Source organism: Dromiciops gliroides, chromosome 2, assembly GCF_019393635.1.
Source record: "Dromiciops gliroides isolate mDroGli1 chromosome 2, mDroGli1.pri, whole genome shotgun sequence".
NCBI lineage: Eukaryota > Metazoa > Chordata > Mammalia > Microbiotheria > Microbiotheriidae > Dromiciops > Dromiciops gliroides.
This window is the reverse complement of record NC_057862.1, coordinates 149,919,122-149,937,602: the sequence shown is the minus strand read 5'-3', so window position 1 is coordinate 149,937,602 and position 18,481 is coordinate 149,919,122. Positions and strand designations below refer to the sequence as shown.

The window sequence follows — 18,481 nt, the reverse complement described above, 5'->3', positions numbered from 1 at the left end:
AAGTGACTTGCCCAGGGTCACACAGCTGGTAAGTATCTGAGACCAAATTTGAACTCAGGTTTTCCTGAATCCAGTCTTAGTGCTGTATCCACTATGCCACCTAGCTGCCCATGGATAAAGGATTCATAGGGTTTAGTTAAGCTGATACAATTGGGTAAGGAAGATGATCTTAGCAAAGGCACAGAGGTGAGAATGGAGATGAGAATGTTGGTAGTACAGCAGGGGACTGAAAAGGAGTAGAATGGATGGTTAAGTGGGCGAGAATAGCAGTGGCCCAAACTCTTGGGACTTTGTGCCTTGGGATGGTCCTGACTAGCCAAGACAGGGCCTTCTGTCTTGTCCTTTTCTCTGAGTGTTTGTTCCAATAGGTAGTTCCACCAATTGAGGAGGAGAGCCCATCTCTTATTTCAGTCTGGCATCATTGACAGGTAGCTCAGGATGACAGTAGCAGTAGCCCGGACCCCACAGTGCAGAATCATTTGATGACACATTTTCGAAGCATCGTCTGCCAAAGTTGCATTGTGCAAAAATGAGGCAGTGATGGGAGGACAATAGAGTAATATGATAATGACGGGCCATTCATATCTGCCTGGCATCCTCGCTGCCTGGAAAGATAGGATTTATGGAAACTGGTGGTTCTCTAAATATAGACTTAAAACACAGGAAATGCAAACTCACTGAGACCTATTATAATTTCCCCATTGGTGAGGAAGGCTACTGGCTTGAAAGAGAATCCAGGATTGGGCAGGTGTGATGAAGACGCTTCTTACTAGGGCAAAGATCCCTAAGCACTTGGGCCCTGGAGCATGCATTAATTTTCACAAGGCTCTGGAGAGTGAGAGGATCTTTATTATGATGGAAAGAACCTTGGAGGTAGAGTGAGGTTCTGTGTAGGGGGCTCAGAGAGTCGGGAATTCTGGGTTCTAGTCTCATTTCCAGCCCTGATTTGCTGTGCAGCCTTTGGACAAATTACTTCACCCTCTGTGCCTTGGATTTCCCATAGCTAAAAGGGGAGACTAACTGGGGTCCTAGAATCATAATTTTAGAGCCACAATGCACCCTAGCAGCCACCTAGTCCAAATTTCTCCTTTTACTGTTAAACTGAGGACCAAAGACACTAAGTGACCCTTGCCCAAGGTCATACAGATAAAAGTAGCAGAACTAGGATTTGAATCTAGTTCCTTTGACTTCAAGGCTATTGGACCTTCTTGCATTAGCCTATACAGTTACTGGGGTCATTGGAGGAAAAGGTACTACTTTAATCCAGAATTATTGATCATCATTTTGCCAATGAGAAAATGAGGTCAGAACTTGTTTCACTATTACCATGTTCCCTTCTCTGCCAATCAGACAAAGACTAGAGAGGGAGTTGCTTGGTTCCCAAGCAGCATTGCTGATGGAGAGGGATCTAAGAGCAGAAGGGTGAAATGCACCAACCCTTTGTGGAGAAATCCTCAAGGCAGCTGGTTCTCAGGACCAAGGGGCTGCTGGAAAGGGTGTGGAGCGGGGTGGGGGGTGGTGTCACACTAGAGTGTTTGCTAAGAACTTCCTGTGCCCTTCTCTCCACTGGGCAATTGAGCTCTTCAATGCGGGTGATTACCGGTGGGCTAGATGCCAATCACCTGCATTGATGAGGAGCTTGGCTGCTTGCATCTGGGCAGAAATGAAGGTAGTGCTGAGAGCTGGCATCTGGCTCTCGACTTCCTTCTTCTCCGGAACCTTCCCTGGGCCACCTGCAATGAGGGCTGAGAATTCGAGTTAGTTTACCTCCTGGTCCCAGTGTCAGGAAAGGGAAAGTAGGGGTGGGTCTCATGGAGTGCCCCATTGTACACGCTGCCCATGGGCTATCAAAGTTCTGTTGGAGCTATATTCTCTCTTCTGGCTCAGGAGTCTGTGGAGTTGCCTGGGAGGGAAGAATCGGGTGTCTTAGGACACCATATCTCTATAACTGGTCGTGTAAAGAAGAACTGAGGGTTGTTTGTGTTTTTCTTCATGACTCCATTTGGGGATTTCTTGGCAAAGATGCTGGAGGGGTTTGCTATTTTCTTCCCTGGCTCTTTGGACAGATGAGGGAGCTGAGGCAAACAGGGTTAAGTAACTTGCACGGGATCACACAACTAGTCAGTGTTTGAAGCCAAATTTGAACTCAGATCTTCCCAACTCCAGTCCCAGCACTTTCCCCACTGTGCTACTTAGCTGCCCAAGAACTAAGGGAGCAAAGAAGAACTGAGAAAATGATGGCTTCTGGGGCTGCTCAGGGACTAGGCAGCTGCTGTTTCTGCTGCTTCACTCTTGAGTCATGCCCTGAACTAATGATAGCAGTACCCCTGAAGGGTCTGGTAGGAATGAGGCCCTGTTACATGAAGGGAGCCATCTCACAAAACAGTAGCAGCAAGGAGGAGTTGCTGATTTTGGGAGAAGACTATTTCTTCTCTTTTCCTCTTTCAGGGATTATCTTGTGTAGTTTCCCCACTGCAGGGGGATTGTTTTCAGTCAATCTAAAGGCATTTGTTGAATGCTTGCTATACTCCAGACACTGTGCTGAGTGCTGGGTATAAAAAAATGGCAAGAACATGGTCCCTGCCCACAGAGTGCTTACAGTCTAATGAGGGAGACACAGAGGAGAATGACTAGGTACATTCAAAATATATCCTGAGTAGATGGAAGGGTAATCTGAGAGGGGAAGGCAGAAGTAGTGGAGAGGCAGGGGAAGGCTTCTTGCAGAAGGTGGCATGAATCTTGAGGAAAGCCAGGTTCCTTCCAAGGTTCTTAGAGTCTGAGGCTTTTACAATGACACTGTCTTTCTAGAGCAGGGGAAAGACACATCCCTTGTCATGACCCTGATCAGGAGTGTGTGTCTTAGCACTGCATCATTCCCTTGCAGTGAGCACTGCATTCTGAGGGATGTTTCCTGCTGATTCAGGCATTTCTTTGTCCTGCCCTCCACACACAGCTCATCCTTTTGGATTTTCAAACTGGGCAACAAAAGCATCAATACTATTTGGAAGCATTTCCAGTATGTTTTTGAGTCTGGAAGGAAATCCCCCCCTACACTGCCCCCCCGCCCCTCACCCCCAGTCTTCTTCCTTTGCGTTCTTCCTTTTCTTTTCCCAAAGTAGAAAGATCACTGTCCTAGAAGTCTGGAGGCCTGCGTTCAAATCTCAGCTCTGTCTTTTAACTAGCTGAATGACCCTGGGCAACATAGCTAGCTTCTTTGGACTCCTCTTTCCTCATATGTTCAAAGAAAAGGTTGGCCTGGGTGACTTCAGGGGTCCTTTCCAGAGGGACGACAGGAAGGACACTCAGTAATGAGAATGTAACGGAATTTTCCTTGGGACATGAGCTGTTGGTTATTGTGAGATCTCACTTGTTAGAGGGTAGGTGAGTAAGAACAGCCCTCAAGGGCTGGAGAGAGTGCTGCAGAGAGGGGTGAGAGCAAGGCCTTGGTGAGCTTAGGATAAGTGGAGAGGCCCAACACCTCCCAGGCAGTGACCCATCTCCTACCACTGTGGTATGTCCTTTTCTCTTCTGGGTCATTTGACTGAGAAGAATAATCTCCCAAGGATGGTGGTGTATGTGGGGGGAAAGGCCAGTCAGCCTAACTTTCCAACCTCACACACTGGGTCAGAGATGGAAGGGAATGAGCAGATGTCTGTGGAAGAGGCAGAAGCCAGCAACCATTGCTGGACACTATGCAGGCCAAAGAACTACCTTTCCTTCTAACATTAGATGCTTGTAAGTCTGTCATGGGCTCAGGGCCCACACCTTCTTGGTCTTCCCTCCATGGACCTCACCTGGTGGACAAGTGATGCTCCTGTACCTTCCCCGATGGCTGCTAAATCCTTGTCACTGAACAAGAGCCCTGAATTGCAGACATTCTGGCTCCTGGAAGAATATTAATTATTCCCGGAAGATATCTTTATCCTGGGCATTTTCTTTCCCTCCTTCCCTCGCTCCTTTCCATAATTAACATTACATGTCATTAACAGTCAGATAACTTTGCATGATCAAAGACTGCAGAATTTGTAGTAGGATTCAGAGGAATAGCACATCATTCATTCATTATGTTATTGATCCTTCTGGTCTGGCTTGTCCTAATTATTCCTGATATCAACTGGACCTTTCTGTCCCCTCAGGGCTGGCTTTGAACTTTTTGTGTTGGCCCGGATTCTCCAGGCATCCCTTAATTCTGACCCTGTGGGATTTGGCAGGGTGTTGGTTTTCAAAGGTGTTTGAGGGAAGGCTGGCTCCCCTTGGAACCACATGAAAGCAAGGAGAGGTTTGGGGCCTTGGTGATATTCTTCTCCTGAAGAGACCACAACTCTAGAAGCAATATGCCTAGAACTGGGCGAAGGAGATGTAACATTTTGCATTAATTAGTCAGATTCTGATAATTGACTTCTTAGGGGCTCTGGCTGAATTTTTTCTCGAGGACCATCGGGTACCCGGCTTGTCCCAGGGTTGGGGCCACTTGCTGCTTCCGAAGCACTTATCACCTTGTGCCGTCCTGATGAGGGTCTGCAGGAGCAGGCAAAACCCCCAGCAGGCTTGCCAGCCAATCGCTGGGTGTCCAGTGAGGCTCTTGAAAACTGCCAAGTGAAATGGTATTTATATCAGTGATATAATTGCAAAATGATACTTGTCTCTTAATTGGCTGTATTTATGAGCAGAGAAAGCTGCCTTCTTTTTGCTGTTGCTGAATCTTGCAATTAACCTTTGTAATTGCATGACAAGAGTGTTTTATATTCAATCTGTAGTCCCAACATGGGGTGGCACTGGATTGCCTAGTGCAAATCAGGGGCCTGGTTATTCAGCCTTCCCTACTGGGAAATACAGTGGGGTTCTTTGGGTGAGGGCAAGAGGAAGAGACCTTTGGCCAAGGACACGCTTGTGGCTGAGAATTTTCCTGTCTATTGAGACCTTTCAAATGGCTGCAGACAAAATCATCCCCGCTCTGAAGCTTCGAATCAGCCTGGGAATAAGAATCAGGGTAATCACAGAATCTGAGCGATTTGTAAGTGTCATCAGCAATCTGGTCTAACCCCTTTATTTTATAGAGGAGGAAACTGAGATCCACAGAGGTCAAATGAATCGTCCAAAGTGACTTAGGTAGTCACAGAACCAGGACTAGAAACAGGATCTTCTGACTGGAGTCTGGTGCTTTTCTCACTTCATGAAGCTTGGGGTCATTCCTTCAGTCGATGTGGGTGGAGAGGACTAGAGAAAAAGATATGGAGCTGAAGGAAAGGCTGGCCCAAGAGAAGAGATTGTTCTCCCTCTTTAAGTAACTAATGATTTTAACATTCAATTTTTAAAATTTCAGGTTCCAAATTCTCTCCCCACCTCCAGCCTTTGATACCCATTATACATGTGAAGTCATGCAAAATGTACTTCCATATTAGCTATGTTGCCAAAAAAGGAAGAAAAAGAAACTGAAAAAAATATGCTTCAGTCTGCACTTGTTTTATCAGTTCTAAGAGGTTAGAAGGAAGCTGGAGGAGAAGGAAGGAGGCTGAAGTTATGCCTGAAGATAAGTGACTTCTTGTTCATTTGTTTCAGTTGTGTCCAACTCTTTGTGACCCCATTTGGGGTTTTCTTGGCAAAAATTCTGGAGCGGTTTGTCATTTCTTTCCTCAGCTCATTTTATGGATGAGGAAACTGAGGCAAATAGGGTTAAATGACTTGCTCAGGGTCACACAACTAGGAAGTGTCTGAGGCTGGATTTGAACTCATGAAGATGAGTCTTTCTGACTCCAGGCTCAGAGCTTTATCTACTGTGCCTCCTAATTGCCCTTGAAGTAATATTTTACTTACCCTTATATAAATACTTGAAGTGCTGTTTATAAAGTAATGGCAAACCTAGATTCTCATTTGATGCTCATAACAGTCCTATGAGTTAGGAAGAACTGGCCCAGGCATTATCATTCCCATTTTACAGATGAAGAAACTAATGATCCATCCTAAAAAGGGAAAGAGATTTGCTGTAGGCCACATGCTTAGTTTTCGGCAAGATTGGAGTTAGAATCAGTCAGTCAACAATGAGTTATTGAAAAAATCTATGATGTTCAAGGCCAAATACTAGGTACTACTATGCAGGAGGTAGAAGACCTGCCCTGAAGGAGGCTTAGAGTCTGGTCCATGCTAGTATGAACATGCAGAGGTAATTAACAGTACAAGATGAGAACTATAGTCTCTTGACTTGTCCAGCATATTATCTACTCTTGCCTCTGATGGGCTCCCATGGAGAAGAAGGCAGGAACTAGATCCAATGAGTGGAAATGGTGTCAGAGATGGAACCAGATCTTGGCTTGGTGCTTTCAGCCTGTGGGACCTTAGGCAAATCACTTTAGAGATTCTGTGAGTCTCTAAAATAAAGGGTTTGGGCCAGATGACCATGAAAGTCCCTTCCATCTCATAATCTATGATCCTATGATTCCTTCTCACTCTCAGTCTGATCTTATATTTCCAAGGTTTTCTCCATCTCGACTGAGGGTAGAACAAGAGGAAATACATCAGCACGGACAGGATCAGGACATAGCATTTCAGCGTCTAGTGCTTTTTTCTATCATATTGTTCCATGGACAGCAATTTGGGGGATTTTGGCTGCTACCGGGGTTAAAATTGTTGGGGGCAGCGGTGGGAAGGAAAAGACAGAAAAGAACTTATGGTTCTTAGGGTGCTTATTGACTCTTCTCTGGCCTCAGCAGTCAGTAGGACTCCAGAGGGGACATGGGGCATACAGACAAGACTACTATACAAACCTGTCACTGGGAAGCTGTGGGGGGAGGGACAGGGTAGCCTCACCCTGACAAACTTAGCCCTTCTCCAACAGTCCTTTTATTCCCTCCCTCTCATTGGAAGAGCTCAAGTGTCAAAAGGATTCAATTTTGAGCCTTGCCATGGCTAATTATTAATGCCAAAGCTGTTCCCAGACCCTTATTATGTCACGTCACCCGGAAGATTTATGGCCACTTGTGAAAGTGGCTTTGAAATGAGACAAAACTCAATATTGAATTTTTTTTCTTCTCCTTTTTACTTCAGGGTTTCAGGGCATATGACATCAGCCCCCTCTCATATTAGCATAATTCTAATGAGCTATGGAGCGCTTAGCTTATTAAAGTGGTTTTCATTGCAGCTGTTAGAGAGTTTTCATTATGCTGGGTGATTGAGGGGGTGAGGATTGGGTGGAGGAAGGGGGGATAAGGAGGTGACGACACATCTGGAAGTGAATTCTCAGGTCTTAGGCCCTGGATTTGTTCTGGGCATGAAATTTCTCTGAGATAGTGTGTGTTATGGCATCAGTTTACCCATCTAAGTGGTGGAAGCCCCTAGGATTTCTTCCTTCCTTCCTTCCTTCCTTCCTCTCTCTCTCTGTCTCTCTTTCTTTCATTTAATTCCTCTCGCAATGAAACAACACTCTTCATAGATGTCTTGTCCCATTCACGGTGGATGCAGCTTAGAATATTACCACCAGGAGCATCATTACATGGTGGCAGGGGAAGGGTTAGCAAGTGTCGAGCTGTCTCAGATACTTTGCTAAAACTACTGACCAAATCAGCCCATAACACAGCTTTGGATTTAACAGAGAATGAGAGGATCATAAAATCTTAGAGCTGGAAGGGACCTTTGTGGTGAGGTAGTCATTTTACAGATCAGAAGACCGAGGCCCAGGGAGATAGAGTTACATGCTTAAGGTCACACAGCTGATTAATGCCCGAGTGGTTTGTGGCAGTTCAGTTGATAACATTTCTGTTTATTAGAGGGTTTTGAATTGTTTTCTTCTCCCTGAGGTTGTGTAGAAGATAATCCTGATGGCTTCATTTTTCAGTTATGGCTTTGCCTGGCTTCTTAGAAACTGGAAAAAAAAAATGAGCCTGTGTGTGAGGAAGGGAGAGGCTGGTTTGATTGGGCCTGAGAGTGTGAGAAAGGGAGTCATACATAATGAGGTTGGAGAGATAGACTGGGACCAGGTTATGAAGAGTTTTAAAAGCTCCAAAGAGGACTTTACAGGGAGGCACTGGAGTTTATAGAGGAAAGGAGTCACATGGTCGGACTTGTTTTTAACAAAAATCACTCCAGCAGCTCTGTGGAAGAGTCTGGCATGGGGAGACCTTCAAGGCAAGGAGATCAATTATAATAGAGGCTATTGTCATAGTTTAGATGAGAGGTAATGAGTATATACGGGAGAGAGGTTGCAGAGGTTGACACGGCAACATTGACCAATTGATTTGCACTGTGGGGTGAGAGAGTGAGGAGGTGAGCATTATGCTGAAGTTACAAACCAAGGAGATTAGAAGAACAAGTGGTGGTGTTTTCAACAGAAATAGGGAAGTTTGGAAGAGGGGAGAGTTTTGAGGAGAAGATGATGGGTTATCTTTTGGGCATGTTTAATTTGAAATGTCTCTAGGGAAAATCCCAGTTGTCCCTGTGGTGATAGGGAAAGCAGCCAACATGGCGGGCAGACTAGGCTGGTTCCTGAAGGAGGCTTGGGCCAAGGAGCCAGTGCTGACAGTGTCCTTTGCCATTAGCATCATGGCTCTGCTCTTAACTCCCTATACCAAGTACACAGGCATGATCAATCAAGCTACACCTTACAACTACCCTGTTCCTGTTCAAGATGATGGCAACATGCCTGACATCCCCAGTCACCCTCAGGATCCTCAGTGGTTGAAAAATCTGTGATTCTTCCATCTGTTTTTCCCTTTCTCCCCAAATAAATGCCCTTGTCTCATCCCCCCCAAATGTCTCTAGGATACCCAATTTACATCGTCTAGGAGAGAGTGGTGATTCAGGACTAAAGCTCAGGGAAGACATTGGGGTTGTATATATAGATCTGGAAATCATCTGCATAGAGATAATTAAACCTATGGGAGTTGATGAGGTCCATGAGAGGAGAACATAGAAAAGACAAAGTCCGGGACAGAGACTTGGGAAACACCCCCAGTTAGGGGGCTTGATAAACCAACAAAAGAGACAGGGTATGAACTTCGTATATATTTGTTTGCATGTTGGCTTCCCCATTAGACTATACGTTCTTGAGGTCAGGGACTGTCTTTAGTCTCTTTTTGTAACCCCAGAACTTAGCACAATGCCTGGCACATTTAAGACACATAATGAGTGTTTATTGATAGATGTATTCATAAGACCAATCAGACGAGTAGGAGAAGTAGAAGGGAATATAATTATCCCTTCCATATTGTGACTTTCCCCATCACAGAGGTTTAGATATATCTCGGGTCAGCATAAGAATTAAATAGGAATTTTTTTTGGAGTTTTGTGGAAGCCATAGATGACACAGAAAAATTTTAGAAACTCAGAAATGCATAAAATATATGTATAGTATTATAAGATATCAACATATTTTATCTTTTAATACTTTAAACACCCCATAAAAGAAAAAGAAAAAAACCCAGACTTCTCTGGTACAAAGGAAAGGCCAAACAATTTTATGTGGATTTTCCAGATGGGGGTGGGGGTGGGGCACCATGCCCTTAACCCCCATGATGTGGAAGGGATTTTTTTAGTGTTGTGAAAACCCAGAGAAAAGAGAGCTGCTAGGAGAAGGTGGCAGCCAATCATGTCACATTTAGCAGACTGGCCAAGAAGGATGAGGCCTGAGAAAATGATATCATTAAATCTCCCAGTAAAGAGAATGCTGTTAACTTTGGAGAGCAATAAGCTAGCTCTTGGAGGGCAGGGATTGTCTTTTGTATTTATATCTCTAGTACTTTGCACAGTTCTTGCTATATAATAAGTACTTAATAAATGCTTATTCATTCATTCACAGAGGATCATGTATATGAGTATGTAATCCTATATAATATGGAGAACATAGTATGAATTGATTTAAGTGCTAAGGGGACAAAGAATAAAGACATTTCATCTAAAGTTTAATAGGGGAGGAAGTGAACTACCAAAAGAGGTTAGTCATTTCCATCACAAAGAGTCCTGGAGGTGGGGGAAGGGAGAGAAGGTGACAGTGGAAGTTAGGTTCCAAAATTCTTAGGTACCATAGGAGTGAGATCTAGTAATAACCTGTTTTCTAGGCATTTTCCCCAACCATTTCCTCAGCCCTGATCTTTCTTATAGCCCAGTGACAGGAATAAAAGTTGCTAGTGTAAATCTTTGGATGAACATGAGAATTATTTACCCTTCTGGTTCCCATGAGAACTTGGTACACACTCAGTAACCAGAATGGGCATGTATCAGAATTGGGCTTGAGACATGATTATTCTTAGGACCTTATTTTTTAGAAGACGGGAGAGGAAGAACAGTCCCCAAGTTTTAGAGAGAGTGCTAAAGAGAGGGGTCACCAAGGCTTGGGTGAGCTTAGTGGAGGTCCAACACCTCTCAGGCAGAGGCATCTAAAGATATTGATTTTTGTTGTGATCCATTGCCAACCACTGTAGCATGTCTTTTCCCCTTCTGGATCATTTGGCTGAGAAGAATAATCTCTCAAGAATGGGGAGGAAGGACAATGAGCCCAACTTCAACCTCACACACTACGCCAGAGATGGAAGGAAATTAGCAAATGCACATGAAAGAGATTATGAACCAGAAGGCAGTGTTGGATCCTTCTTGTTGTTGTTCAGTAATTTCAGTCATGTCTGACTCTTTGTCACCCCATTTAGGGTTTTCTTGGCAAAGATACTGGAGTGGTTTACCATTTCCTTCTCCAGCTTGTTTGACAGATGAGGAAACTGAGGCAAACAGGGTTAAGTGACTTGCCCAGGGTCACACAATTTATAAGTGTCTGAGGCCAGATTTGAGCTCAGGTCTTCCTAACTCTAGGCCCCAATCTATCCACTGTGCTCCAGCTTCCCTATGGGCTGTATAGGTGGAAGGTAACTTCAGAGGGAAGGCACTAGCAGCTACAGGGACCAGGAAAGATCTGCAGAAGGTAGAATATGAGCCAGGTCTTAAAGGAAAACAGAAAACTAGGATTTGGAGGTGAAGAGGGAGAATATCCCAGGCATGGAGACATCTAGCACAAAGCCAGGAAGACAGGAGGAGATGAGGTATCAGTAGGCCAGTGTAACTCGTTCCTAGAGTGTGTGAAGGGGGCAGCTAGGTGGTGCAGTGGATAAAGCACTAGCCCTGGATTCAGGAGAGCCTGAGTTCAAATCTGGCCTCAGACACTTGACACATACTAGCTCTGTGACCCTGGGCAAGTCACTTAACTATCATTGCCCTGCAAAGAAAGAAAAAAAGAAAGAAAGAAAGAATGAACAATAATTCCCAACATATCAGGGCAGCTAGGTGGCATAATGGATAGAGCACTGGCCCTGGAGTCAGGAGGACCTGAGTTCAAATCCAGCCTCAGACACTTGACACTTACTAGCTGTGTGACCCAGGGCAAGTCACTTAATCCCAATTGCCTCACCAAAAAACCAAAACCCAAACCAACAAACAAAAAAGAGTGTGTGAAGGAAAGTAAAATATAAGAAGACTAGAAAGGTAGGAAAGGGCTGGATTAAATACCAAACAAAGGATTTGATATTTGGTCTTTTAAGTAATAGGGATTCACTGGAGTTTGTTGTGGGGTGGTGGTAACATGGTTGGAGTTTTGTTTTAGGAGTATCTCTTTGGCAGCTGAGCAGAGGATAGTTTGGTTTAGGGAGGGATTTGAGGCAGAGAGACTAATTGGAAGGCTATTGAAATATCAAGGCCTGAACCATGGTGGCATCTTGAGTGAACAGAAGAAGATGTAGAGGAGAGATAGTGTGAAGAAAGAAATGACAGGATTGGGCAATAGATTCCATGTGTGTGGTAAGGTCAAATGAGTGGATGATGACACAAAGGTTGAAGGTCTGAGTGCATGGTGGTGTCCTCTACAGTAATAGGGAAGTGTGGAAAAGGGAAAGGAAAGATAATTAGTTCTTGTTCATGTTGAGTGTGAGAAGCCTAGAGGACATCCAATCTGAGATGCTTAAAAGGCAGTTGGTGCTGAGGAACTGTAGCTCAGGAGAGGAGTAGGGATTGCAGATTCATTCTCTCCCTCCCCTCCCCTCTTTTCTTTTTTTTTTTAGTGAGGCAATGGGGGTTAAGTGACTTGCGTAGGGTCACACAGCTAGTGAGTGTTAAGTGTCTGAGGTCAGATTTGAACTCAGGTCCTCCTGACTCCAGGGCTGGTGCTCTATCTACTGTGCCACCTAGCTGCCCCCCCTCCTTTCTTCTCTTCTCTTCTCCCCTCTCCTCATCTCCCTTCTTTTTCTTGTCCTCCCTTCTTTTTCTCCTCCCTCCTCCTCCTCCCTCTCCATGGGAGCAGATAAAATCATCAGGGGAGAATAGAGAACAAAAGAGGAGAGAGTCCAGTTCAGGACTTTAGGGGGATATCCACTGGTTAGCAGGCAATGACCTAGATGAAGCACCAGTAAAGGAGACTGAGAAGGAGCAGTCAGACATATAGGAGAAGAACCAAGAGAGCAATATCATGAAAACCCAGAGGAGAGTATTTGTGAGGAATACCATTCCATAATGATGTCTTATATTTAATACTTTATATTTCCCCCATTTCTCTTCCCCCCCCCCATTTCTCTTAATGAAGAAGGTGAAGCCCAGAGAGGGGAAGTGACTCATCTGAAGTCACACAGCCTGAGCTGGGATCAGGACTCAGGTCTCCTGCCTCTGACTCTGTTCTTTTACCACTCTATAATCCTGCCTCTATTTGTAAAATCAACATTGCTGTCGCCCTCAGAAGGGAACCAGCAGGAGTTTTTTGTGAGCTCAGCAAGTCGCTTTCCTTCTCTCTCTCTCTCTCTCTCTCTCTCTCTCTCTCTCTCTCTCTCTCTCTCTCTCTCTCTCCCCCCCCCCCTCCCTCCCTCTACCCCCCTCCCTCCCCCCTTGGCTCACAGAGTCTGCTTGGCTCCCCATTCAGGCTGGGTGCCGCTCATTACTTCTCTTCTAAATGTAAAGCACTCTGACACATTCCTACACACTGGATCCAGTTGTTTGGCTTTAGAGATTGCTCTACGATGGGTGAAATTGGTTTGAAATAAATGTCCAAACAACCTCTCCCCTCCTCCCCGAGATCTTATCCTTCCCTCAGCTTTGTAGAGTGATCCAGAGGGCAGCTTAAGTGTGCTAGTATAGAGATTTTTTTACAGGCAAGGATGCTGCCCTGATAGAGCAGGTGGGTGCTGATAGCCCTTCTGGCAATGTGGGGGCAAGATGTAGAGGCCACTAGCCCTTCCCCCAAGACCTAGAGGGTTTCATCATCCCAGTCCCGCTGACAGCCTCCTGAGTGAAGCAGGTGCCTCCCTTGTGAAGGAAGCCCTCCCCCTGCCCCTCGCACCCCCCCCCAGCTCCCAAACACACCCAATGCCCAAAGGCTGAAGAGGTCCCAGGGGAGACACCATGGAAATCATATTGTTTGAGTTAGTCTCAGGGGCTGATTCAACCCCAGATATTTACTGAGTGTTTCTCAAAGTCTTCATCAGATATTGCATTTATATATAACACTCGTGCAACAACAATAACAATAAATTATATAGCACTTACTCTGTGCCAGGCACTGAGCTAAGCACTTTACAGTGATCTCATTTGACCCTCATAACAACCGGGGAGGTAGATGCTATTGTGATCCCTATTTTACAGATAAGGAAATCTAGGCAAACAGTGGCTAAGTGACTTTCCTGGGGTCACATAGCTTGTAAGTATCTGAGGATGGATTTGAATTCAGGTCTTTCTGATCCAGAATGGGTGCTCTATCTGCCCACTAGACCACATAAATCTATGTCTCCTACTTACCTTTTCAGCCTTATTTCATATTAGTCCCTTTCACACTAATCAAACTGGCTGGCTTGGTCTTCCCAGACAATTGGTCTCTTGTCCCTCCTCCCAACCTAGAACGTACTCTCTTCTCATTAGGCCAATTGACATAGACTAAGGGTGCATCTTGAACATCCCCGTGTTTCCCTCTAAGACCTGCTAAGGATCCAGAGGTCTCCAAATGCCTGAGCTAGCATTGTTCCGTCGAGGCCTCAGGAAAAGCTGCTCTAACACGTTAAGCTTTTTAATTTAGCGCGCGCTGCTCAGATGTGCCCCCAGACAAAACAGAATTGATTTATAATTCTCTTAATGGAAGCAAAGGCTTTGATTTCTCTTGAAATAGACTGTTACCTCTGCCACCTTCTCTGAGCCCACCGCTCGACATTTTTTTCTTTCCCATCCTAATCTAAAAATATGATGTTTTATTTCAATCTCCTAGCCTAATCTACTAAATGCCAGACATTTCTTTTTTAGACCTCTAATTTATAGCATGTTTGTTCAGTTTGGCTTTATTAATTAATTTTCTTCCCAGGACTCAATGACAGAGTCTTTGTGTAATGTTCTCTTACTGTAAGCCAGGTGCTTTTATCCTTAATGAACAATTTCCTGGAAAATACTGAAATAAACAATGATTAAATCGGGTCAGAAGCACAACGGATCTGGGAGTTGCATTGGGTTTGGCAGATTTAGCCCCAGCGAGGTCAGGGCCAGGTGTTTATTCCCTCCCCTTTGTGGCTGCCTTTTCAAAGAAGCCTTTCTTTGCAGTGGGGGGCAGATAAGAACTCTAGAAATGGCATATTTCCCTCCTCCTAGAAATCCGTCCTACTACAAACTCGATCCCAACTCCAGGGAAAGTTTCTGGGAACAGCCTTACTCAGGAACTGAGGCAAACTGGCATTTGGCTTCAGGCTCTTTCCTTAATCTAACTCCAGGGAGGCAGAGGTGTCCTAGAAGGACACCTTTTTTTTCTATCTTCTTTCACCTCCTCTTTGGGCCACTAGCCTTCCCTTTGCCCCAGATACCCAGTGGTGTCCCTCCAGAATATTTTTGATGTGAAAGGCAAAGCTTAACCCTAAAAATGAATAAGAGTGAAAATTTTTTTTTCACCCCAACCCTCATTCATTCTCAGCTCAAATCTCAACCCATGTGATATGGTAGAAAAAACACTGACTTTGAGGTCAGAGGACCTTGGTTCAAATCTCACTTCTGATAATAACTACTCCGGTGACTTTGGGCAAGTCACTTAACTTCCTTAGGCCTCAATTTTCTCATCTGTAGAATTGGAGGGCTAGACTAGATGGATCCAGTCAGCTCTGGATCTAGGATCTTAAGATCCTAATTGTCTTGGAACATAGTATGGCTGAGAATAGTTAAGATAGTCACTGTTGATCAACCTTACAATATAGCTCTTACTGTGCACATTGTTCTCCTTATTCTGCTCACTTCACTTTGCATCAGTTCATGTAAGTCTTTCCAGGTTTTTCTGAAAATCTCCTGTTCATTATTTCTTATAGTACAATAATATACCATAACAATTATATACCACAACTTGTTCAGCCATTCCCCAATTGATGAGCATCCCTTTGATTGCCAGTTCTTTGTCACCATGAAAAGAGCTGCTATAAATATTTTTGTATAAGTAAATCCTTTTCCCTTCAGTCTTTTTGGGATTTAGTCCTAGTAGCGGTATTGCTGGGTCAAAGGTTATGCACAGGTTTATAGCCCTTTGAGAGTAATTCCAAATTATTCTCCAGAATGGTTCGCATTGCACTACAGAATGGCAGTTCACAAATCCACCAACAAAGCATCAATGTCCCAATTTTCCCACATTCCCCTGCAGCTTTTGTCTTTTTCCCTTTCTGTTATTTTAATGATCTGTAGGATGTGAAGTGATGCCTCAGAGCTGTTTTAATTTGAAGGGTGGGGATTGAGGCAGTTGTGTGAGCATATTCATCTCTGTGTATCTGAACCACCTCCAGAAACTCTTTATGTTACTTAACCATAAGACTATATTGCATTCTAGGGGTCACACTGTAGACTACTTGTACATCCAGAGTTAATGTACAAACTGACTCTAGAGGCATGGGTTTAGATTCTGTGAGGCTCTGGCATCCAGGAAAAGTAGGAAGCTAGAAACCACTTGGGAAGCTAGGTGGTACAATGGATAGAACACTGGACCTGGAGTCAGGAAGACATGAGTTCAAATTCAGACTCAGACACTGACTAGCTGTGTGATCCTGGGCAAGTCACTTAACCCTGTTTGCCTCAGTTTCCGTGTATGTAAAAATGAGCTGGAGAATGAAATGGCAAACTACTATCGTATCTTTACCAAGAAAACCCCAAATGGGGACACAAAGTGTCATACATGATTGAAATGGCTGAATGACAGCAACAATATGATCCTAAGCTGTGTATTCTTCCTTCCCTGGAAAGCTGACCTTCTAGGTAGGTTCTTAGAAGGTTACTCTTAGATATGCTCTACCTATGTTTAATATTAATTAAGAACCCAAAGGAGGTACTACACTAGTTTGGGCACTTCTGGAATAAGACAGGAACAGATAATGAATACACTGCATCCTTACCTCGATTTGTCAATATTCTTCCTAAAATATTGTATTCAGAAATGAATAGTATGATCAGATAAGAGAACAGTGGGACCAGTACTCCTAGACTTGTAGCCATTTTGCCTCTTTTTTCGTGGCCAGAGATGGCATTAGCTATTTTTGGGGCTGCTTTGTTGTACTCTTGTTTCATCTTCATCTTGAATCCTACTAAAACCCCAGATCTTTCTCAGGCTGACTGTTGTCCAACTCCATCTTACAAAGTTTTTTTTTTTTTTTTAAATCAGTGGTATGATATGACCTTTTTTCCTAAGTAAATTTAACAGTGCTCAGTTTTGACCCATTGTTCCAGGTTAATGAGATCTTTTTAGGTCATAACTCTTATCCCATAGATTGGTCACTTTATATTCTGTGCACACTTAATAAGTATGATCCATGCCTTCCTTCATCTAAGGCACTTATAAAAATGTTGATAATCATAGAGCCAAGTGTAAATCCCTCAAGCATTCTATTGAGAGACTGTTTTTTTTTTTTTTTAAGATACCATTAAGCCCTTAATGGCTACTCTTGGGGTCTACTCATTCAGCCAGCTCTGACTCTACCTTACTACTATCATCTAGCTTGTATCTCTCCATCTAGTCAATAACGCTAACCTGAGGAGCTTTTGTAAAAAGCCTTAGTCAAAATTTAGAGACAAACTCTCCTTACGGCAATTCCTCAGTTTACCATTCTGGTACCTTGTCAAACAAGGAAAGGAAGTTAGTATGTCATGATTTTTTTTGTAGATAAGCACCTATTTATTTATTTGTACATTAATTAAAAAAATTTTGAGTTCTTAATTCTCTCCCTCTCTCTAGCACTTTTCCCACCCATTGAAAAGAAAAGCAGTCATGCAAAACATTTCCATATTAGTCATGTTGCAAAAAAAAAACCCACAACAGCACAAGGAAAATAAAGTGGAAAAATATTTCATTGTGCACACAGAGTTTATTATTTCTCCATAAAGTATTCTTGAAAAAGAGGTGCCTCCTCTTTTACATCATGGCTTTTCTCTCCAGAGGTTCATAAGTCATAGACTTTCAAATTTTTCTCAGGGATCAGTCAAGGTCACTGGCCTATGGCTTGCAGATGCCACTTTCTTCTTTTTCTGACAACAGGAAGGGCATTTACGTTTCTTCAGTCTTCTCATCTTCCTAGTCTTTCAAAGATCACTCAAACTGGTCCCCTCCAAATAAAATCCTTTCTTGTAACAAATCTAGTCAAACAAAACAAACCCAGCATTGCTATATGTCTTCTCTTACTGTTGTCATATCTTTTGTCTCTACCAACCATTTTGCCTGATCTTTCCAGTTCAGATATTCTTGGCAGAGAAGATAGAAGCAGAATGAGAGTTGAGTAGTTTTGCCCTCTTACTAGCATCCCTTATCATCATGCCAGTCCATAGTCCTCTTCCTCTTTTTATCTTTCTCTTTCCCCCAACATAGGTAATAATAGCTTTTGTTGTCATTAGGATTTATCATTAGCCTCCACTCATTCTGGGCTTCAGTGATCAAAAGGCTATTTTTACAGACCTGAGCTATGCTTTCGTATTTATTATCTACCCTGGCTTTCATCTTCTCTACTTATGTTTTTAAAATCTCCCCCTTTCCTTTCTTGTTGGAAAAGTTTCTGTCCAGCCATTTGTTAGAGGTTCTTGAGCTTACTTCTGCAAATTTTAGGCTGTAGGACTTTCCCCTTACCTCCCAAATCTAGGGAGCATGTCAGAATGCCTTGCTTTCCTTTTTTGTTCTCTGTCACAAATTGAGTTAGTATGATCCCTTCCTCAACAGCGTCCTTATTGGTCAAGAAGCAGGTCCAGCATAGCAAGTAACTTCCCCTGTCACTTCTTCCACCTTTTGAAGGATGGAAATATCATTAATTATCATAAATTACCACGAACAGAGGGCAGATGGGGACAAAGATGTCAGTTTTCCTCTTTGTCCCCACAGAGCATGTTATTCAAGTTCCTACCCACACTGGTCAAGTCAAGGGTCATATAAGAGAAATAATATCCAACACTGATTTCACATGATCTTCCTGCAGGTCTCTCTGAGGATGGGGAGGGGTGGAGATAACAGAATTTGGAACAACCTCTGTCAAAGAAGAAAGAC

General features: G+C 43.7%; 2 protein-coding genes across 11 annotated transcripts in view; both read left to right on the top strand.

Moving 5' to 3' along the window:
* Window positions 1-18,481, top strand: part of MEGF11 (multiple EGF like domains 11) — a 466,023-nt gene that overhangs the window by 119,833 nt on the left and 327,709 nt on the right. The window lies entirely within an intron of this gene.
* On the top strand, window positions 8,452-8,682 carry LOC122742195 (NADH dehydrogenase [ubiquinone] 1 alpha subcomplex subunit 3-like). Its single transcript, XM_043986267.1, has one exon. The coding sequence runs from the start codon at window positions 8,452-8,454 to the stop codon at window positions 8,680-8,682; it is 231 nt and encodes a 76-aa protein (XP_043842202.1).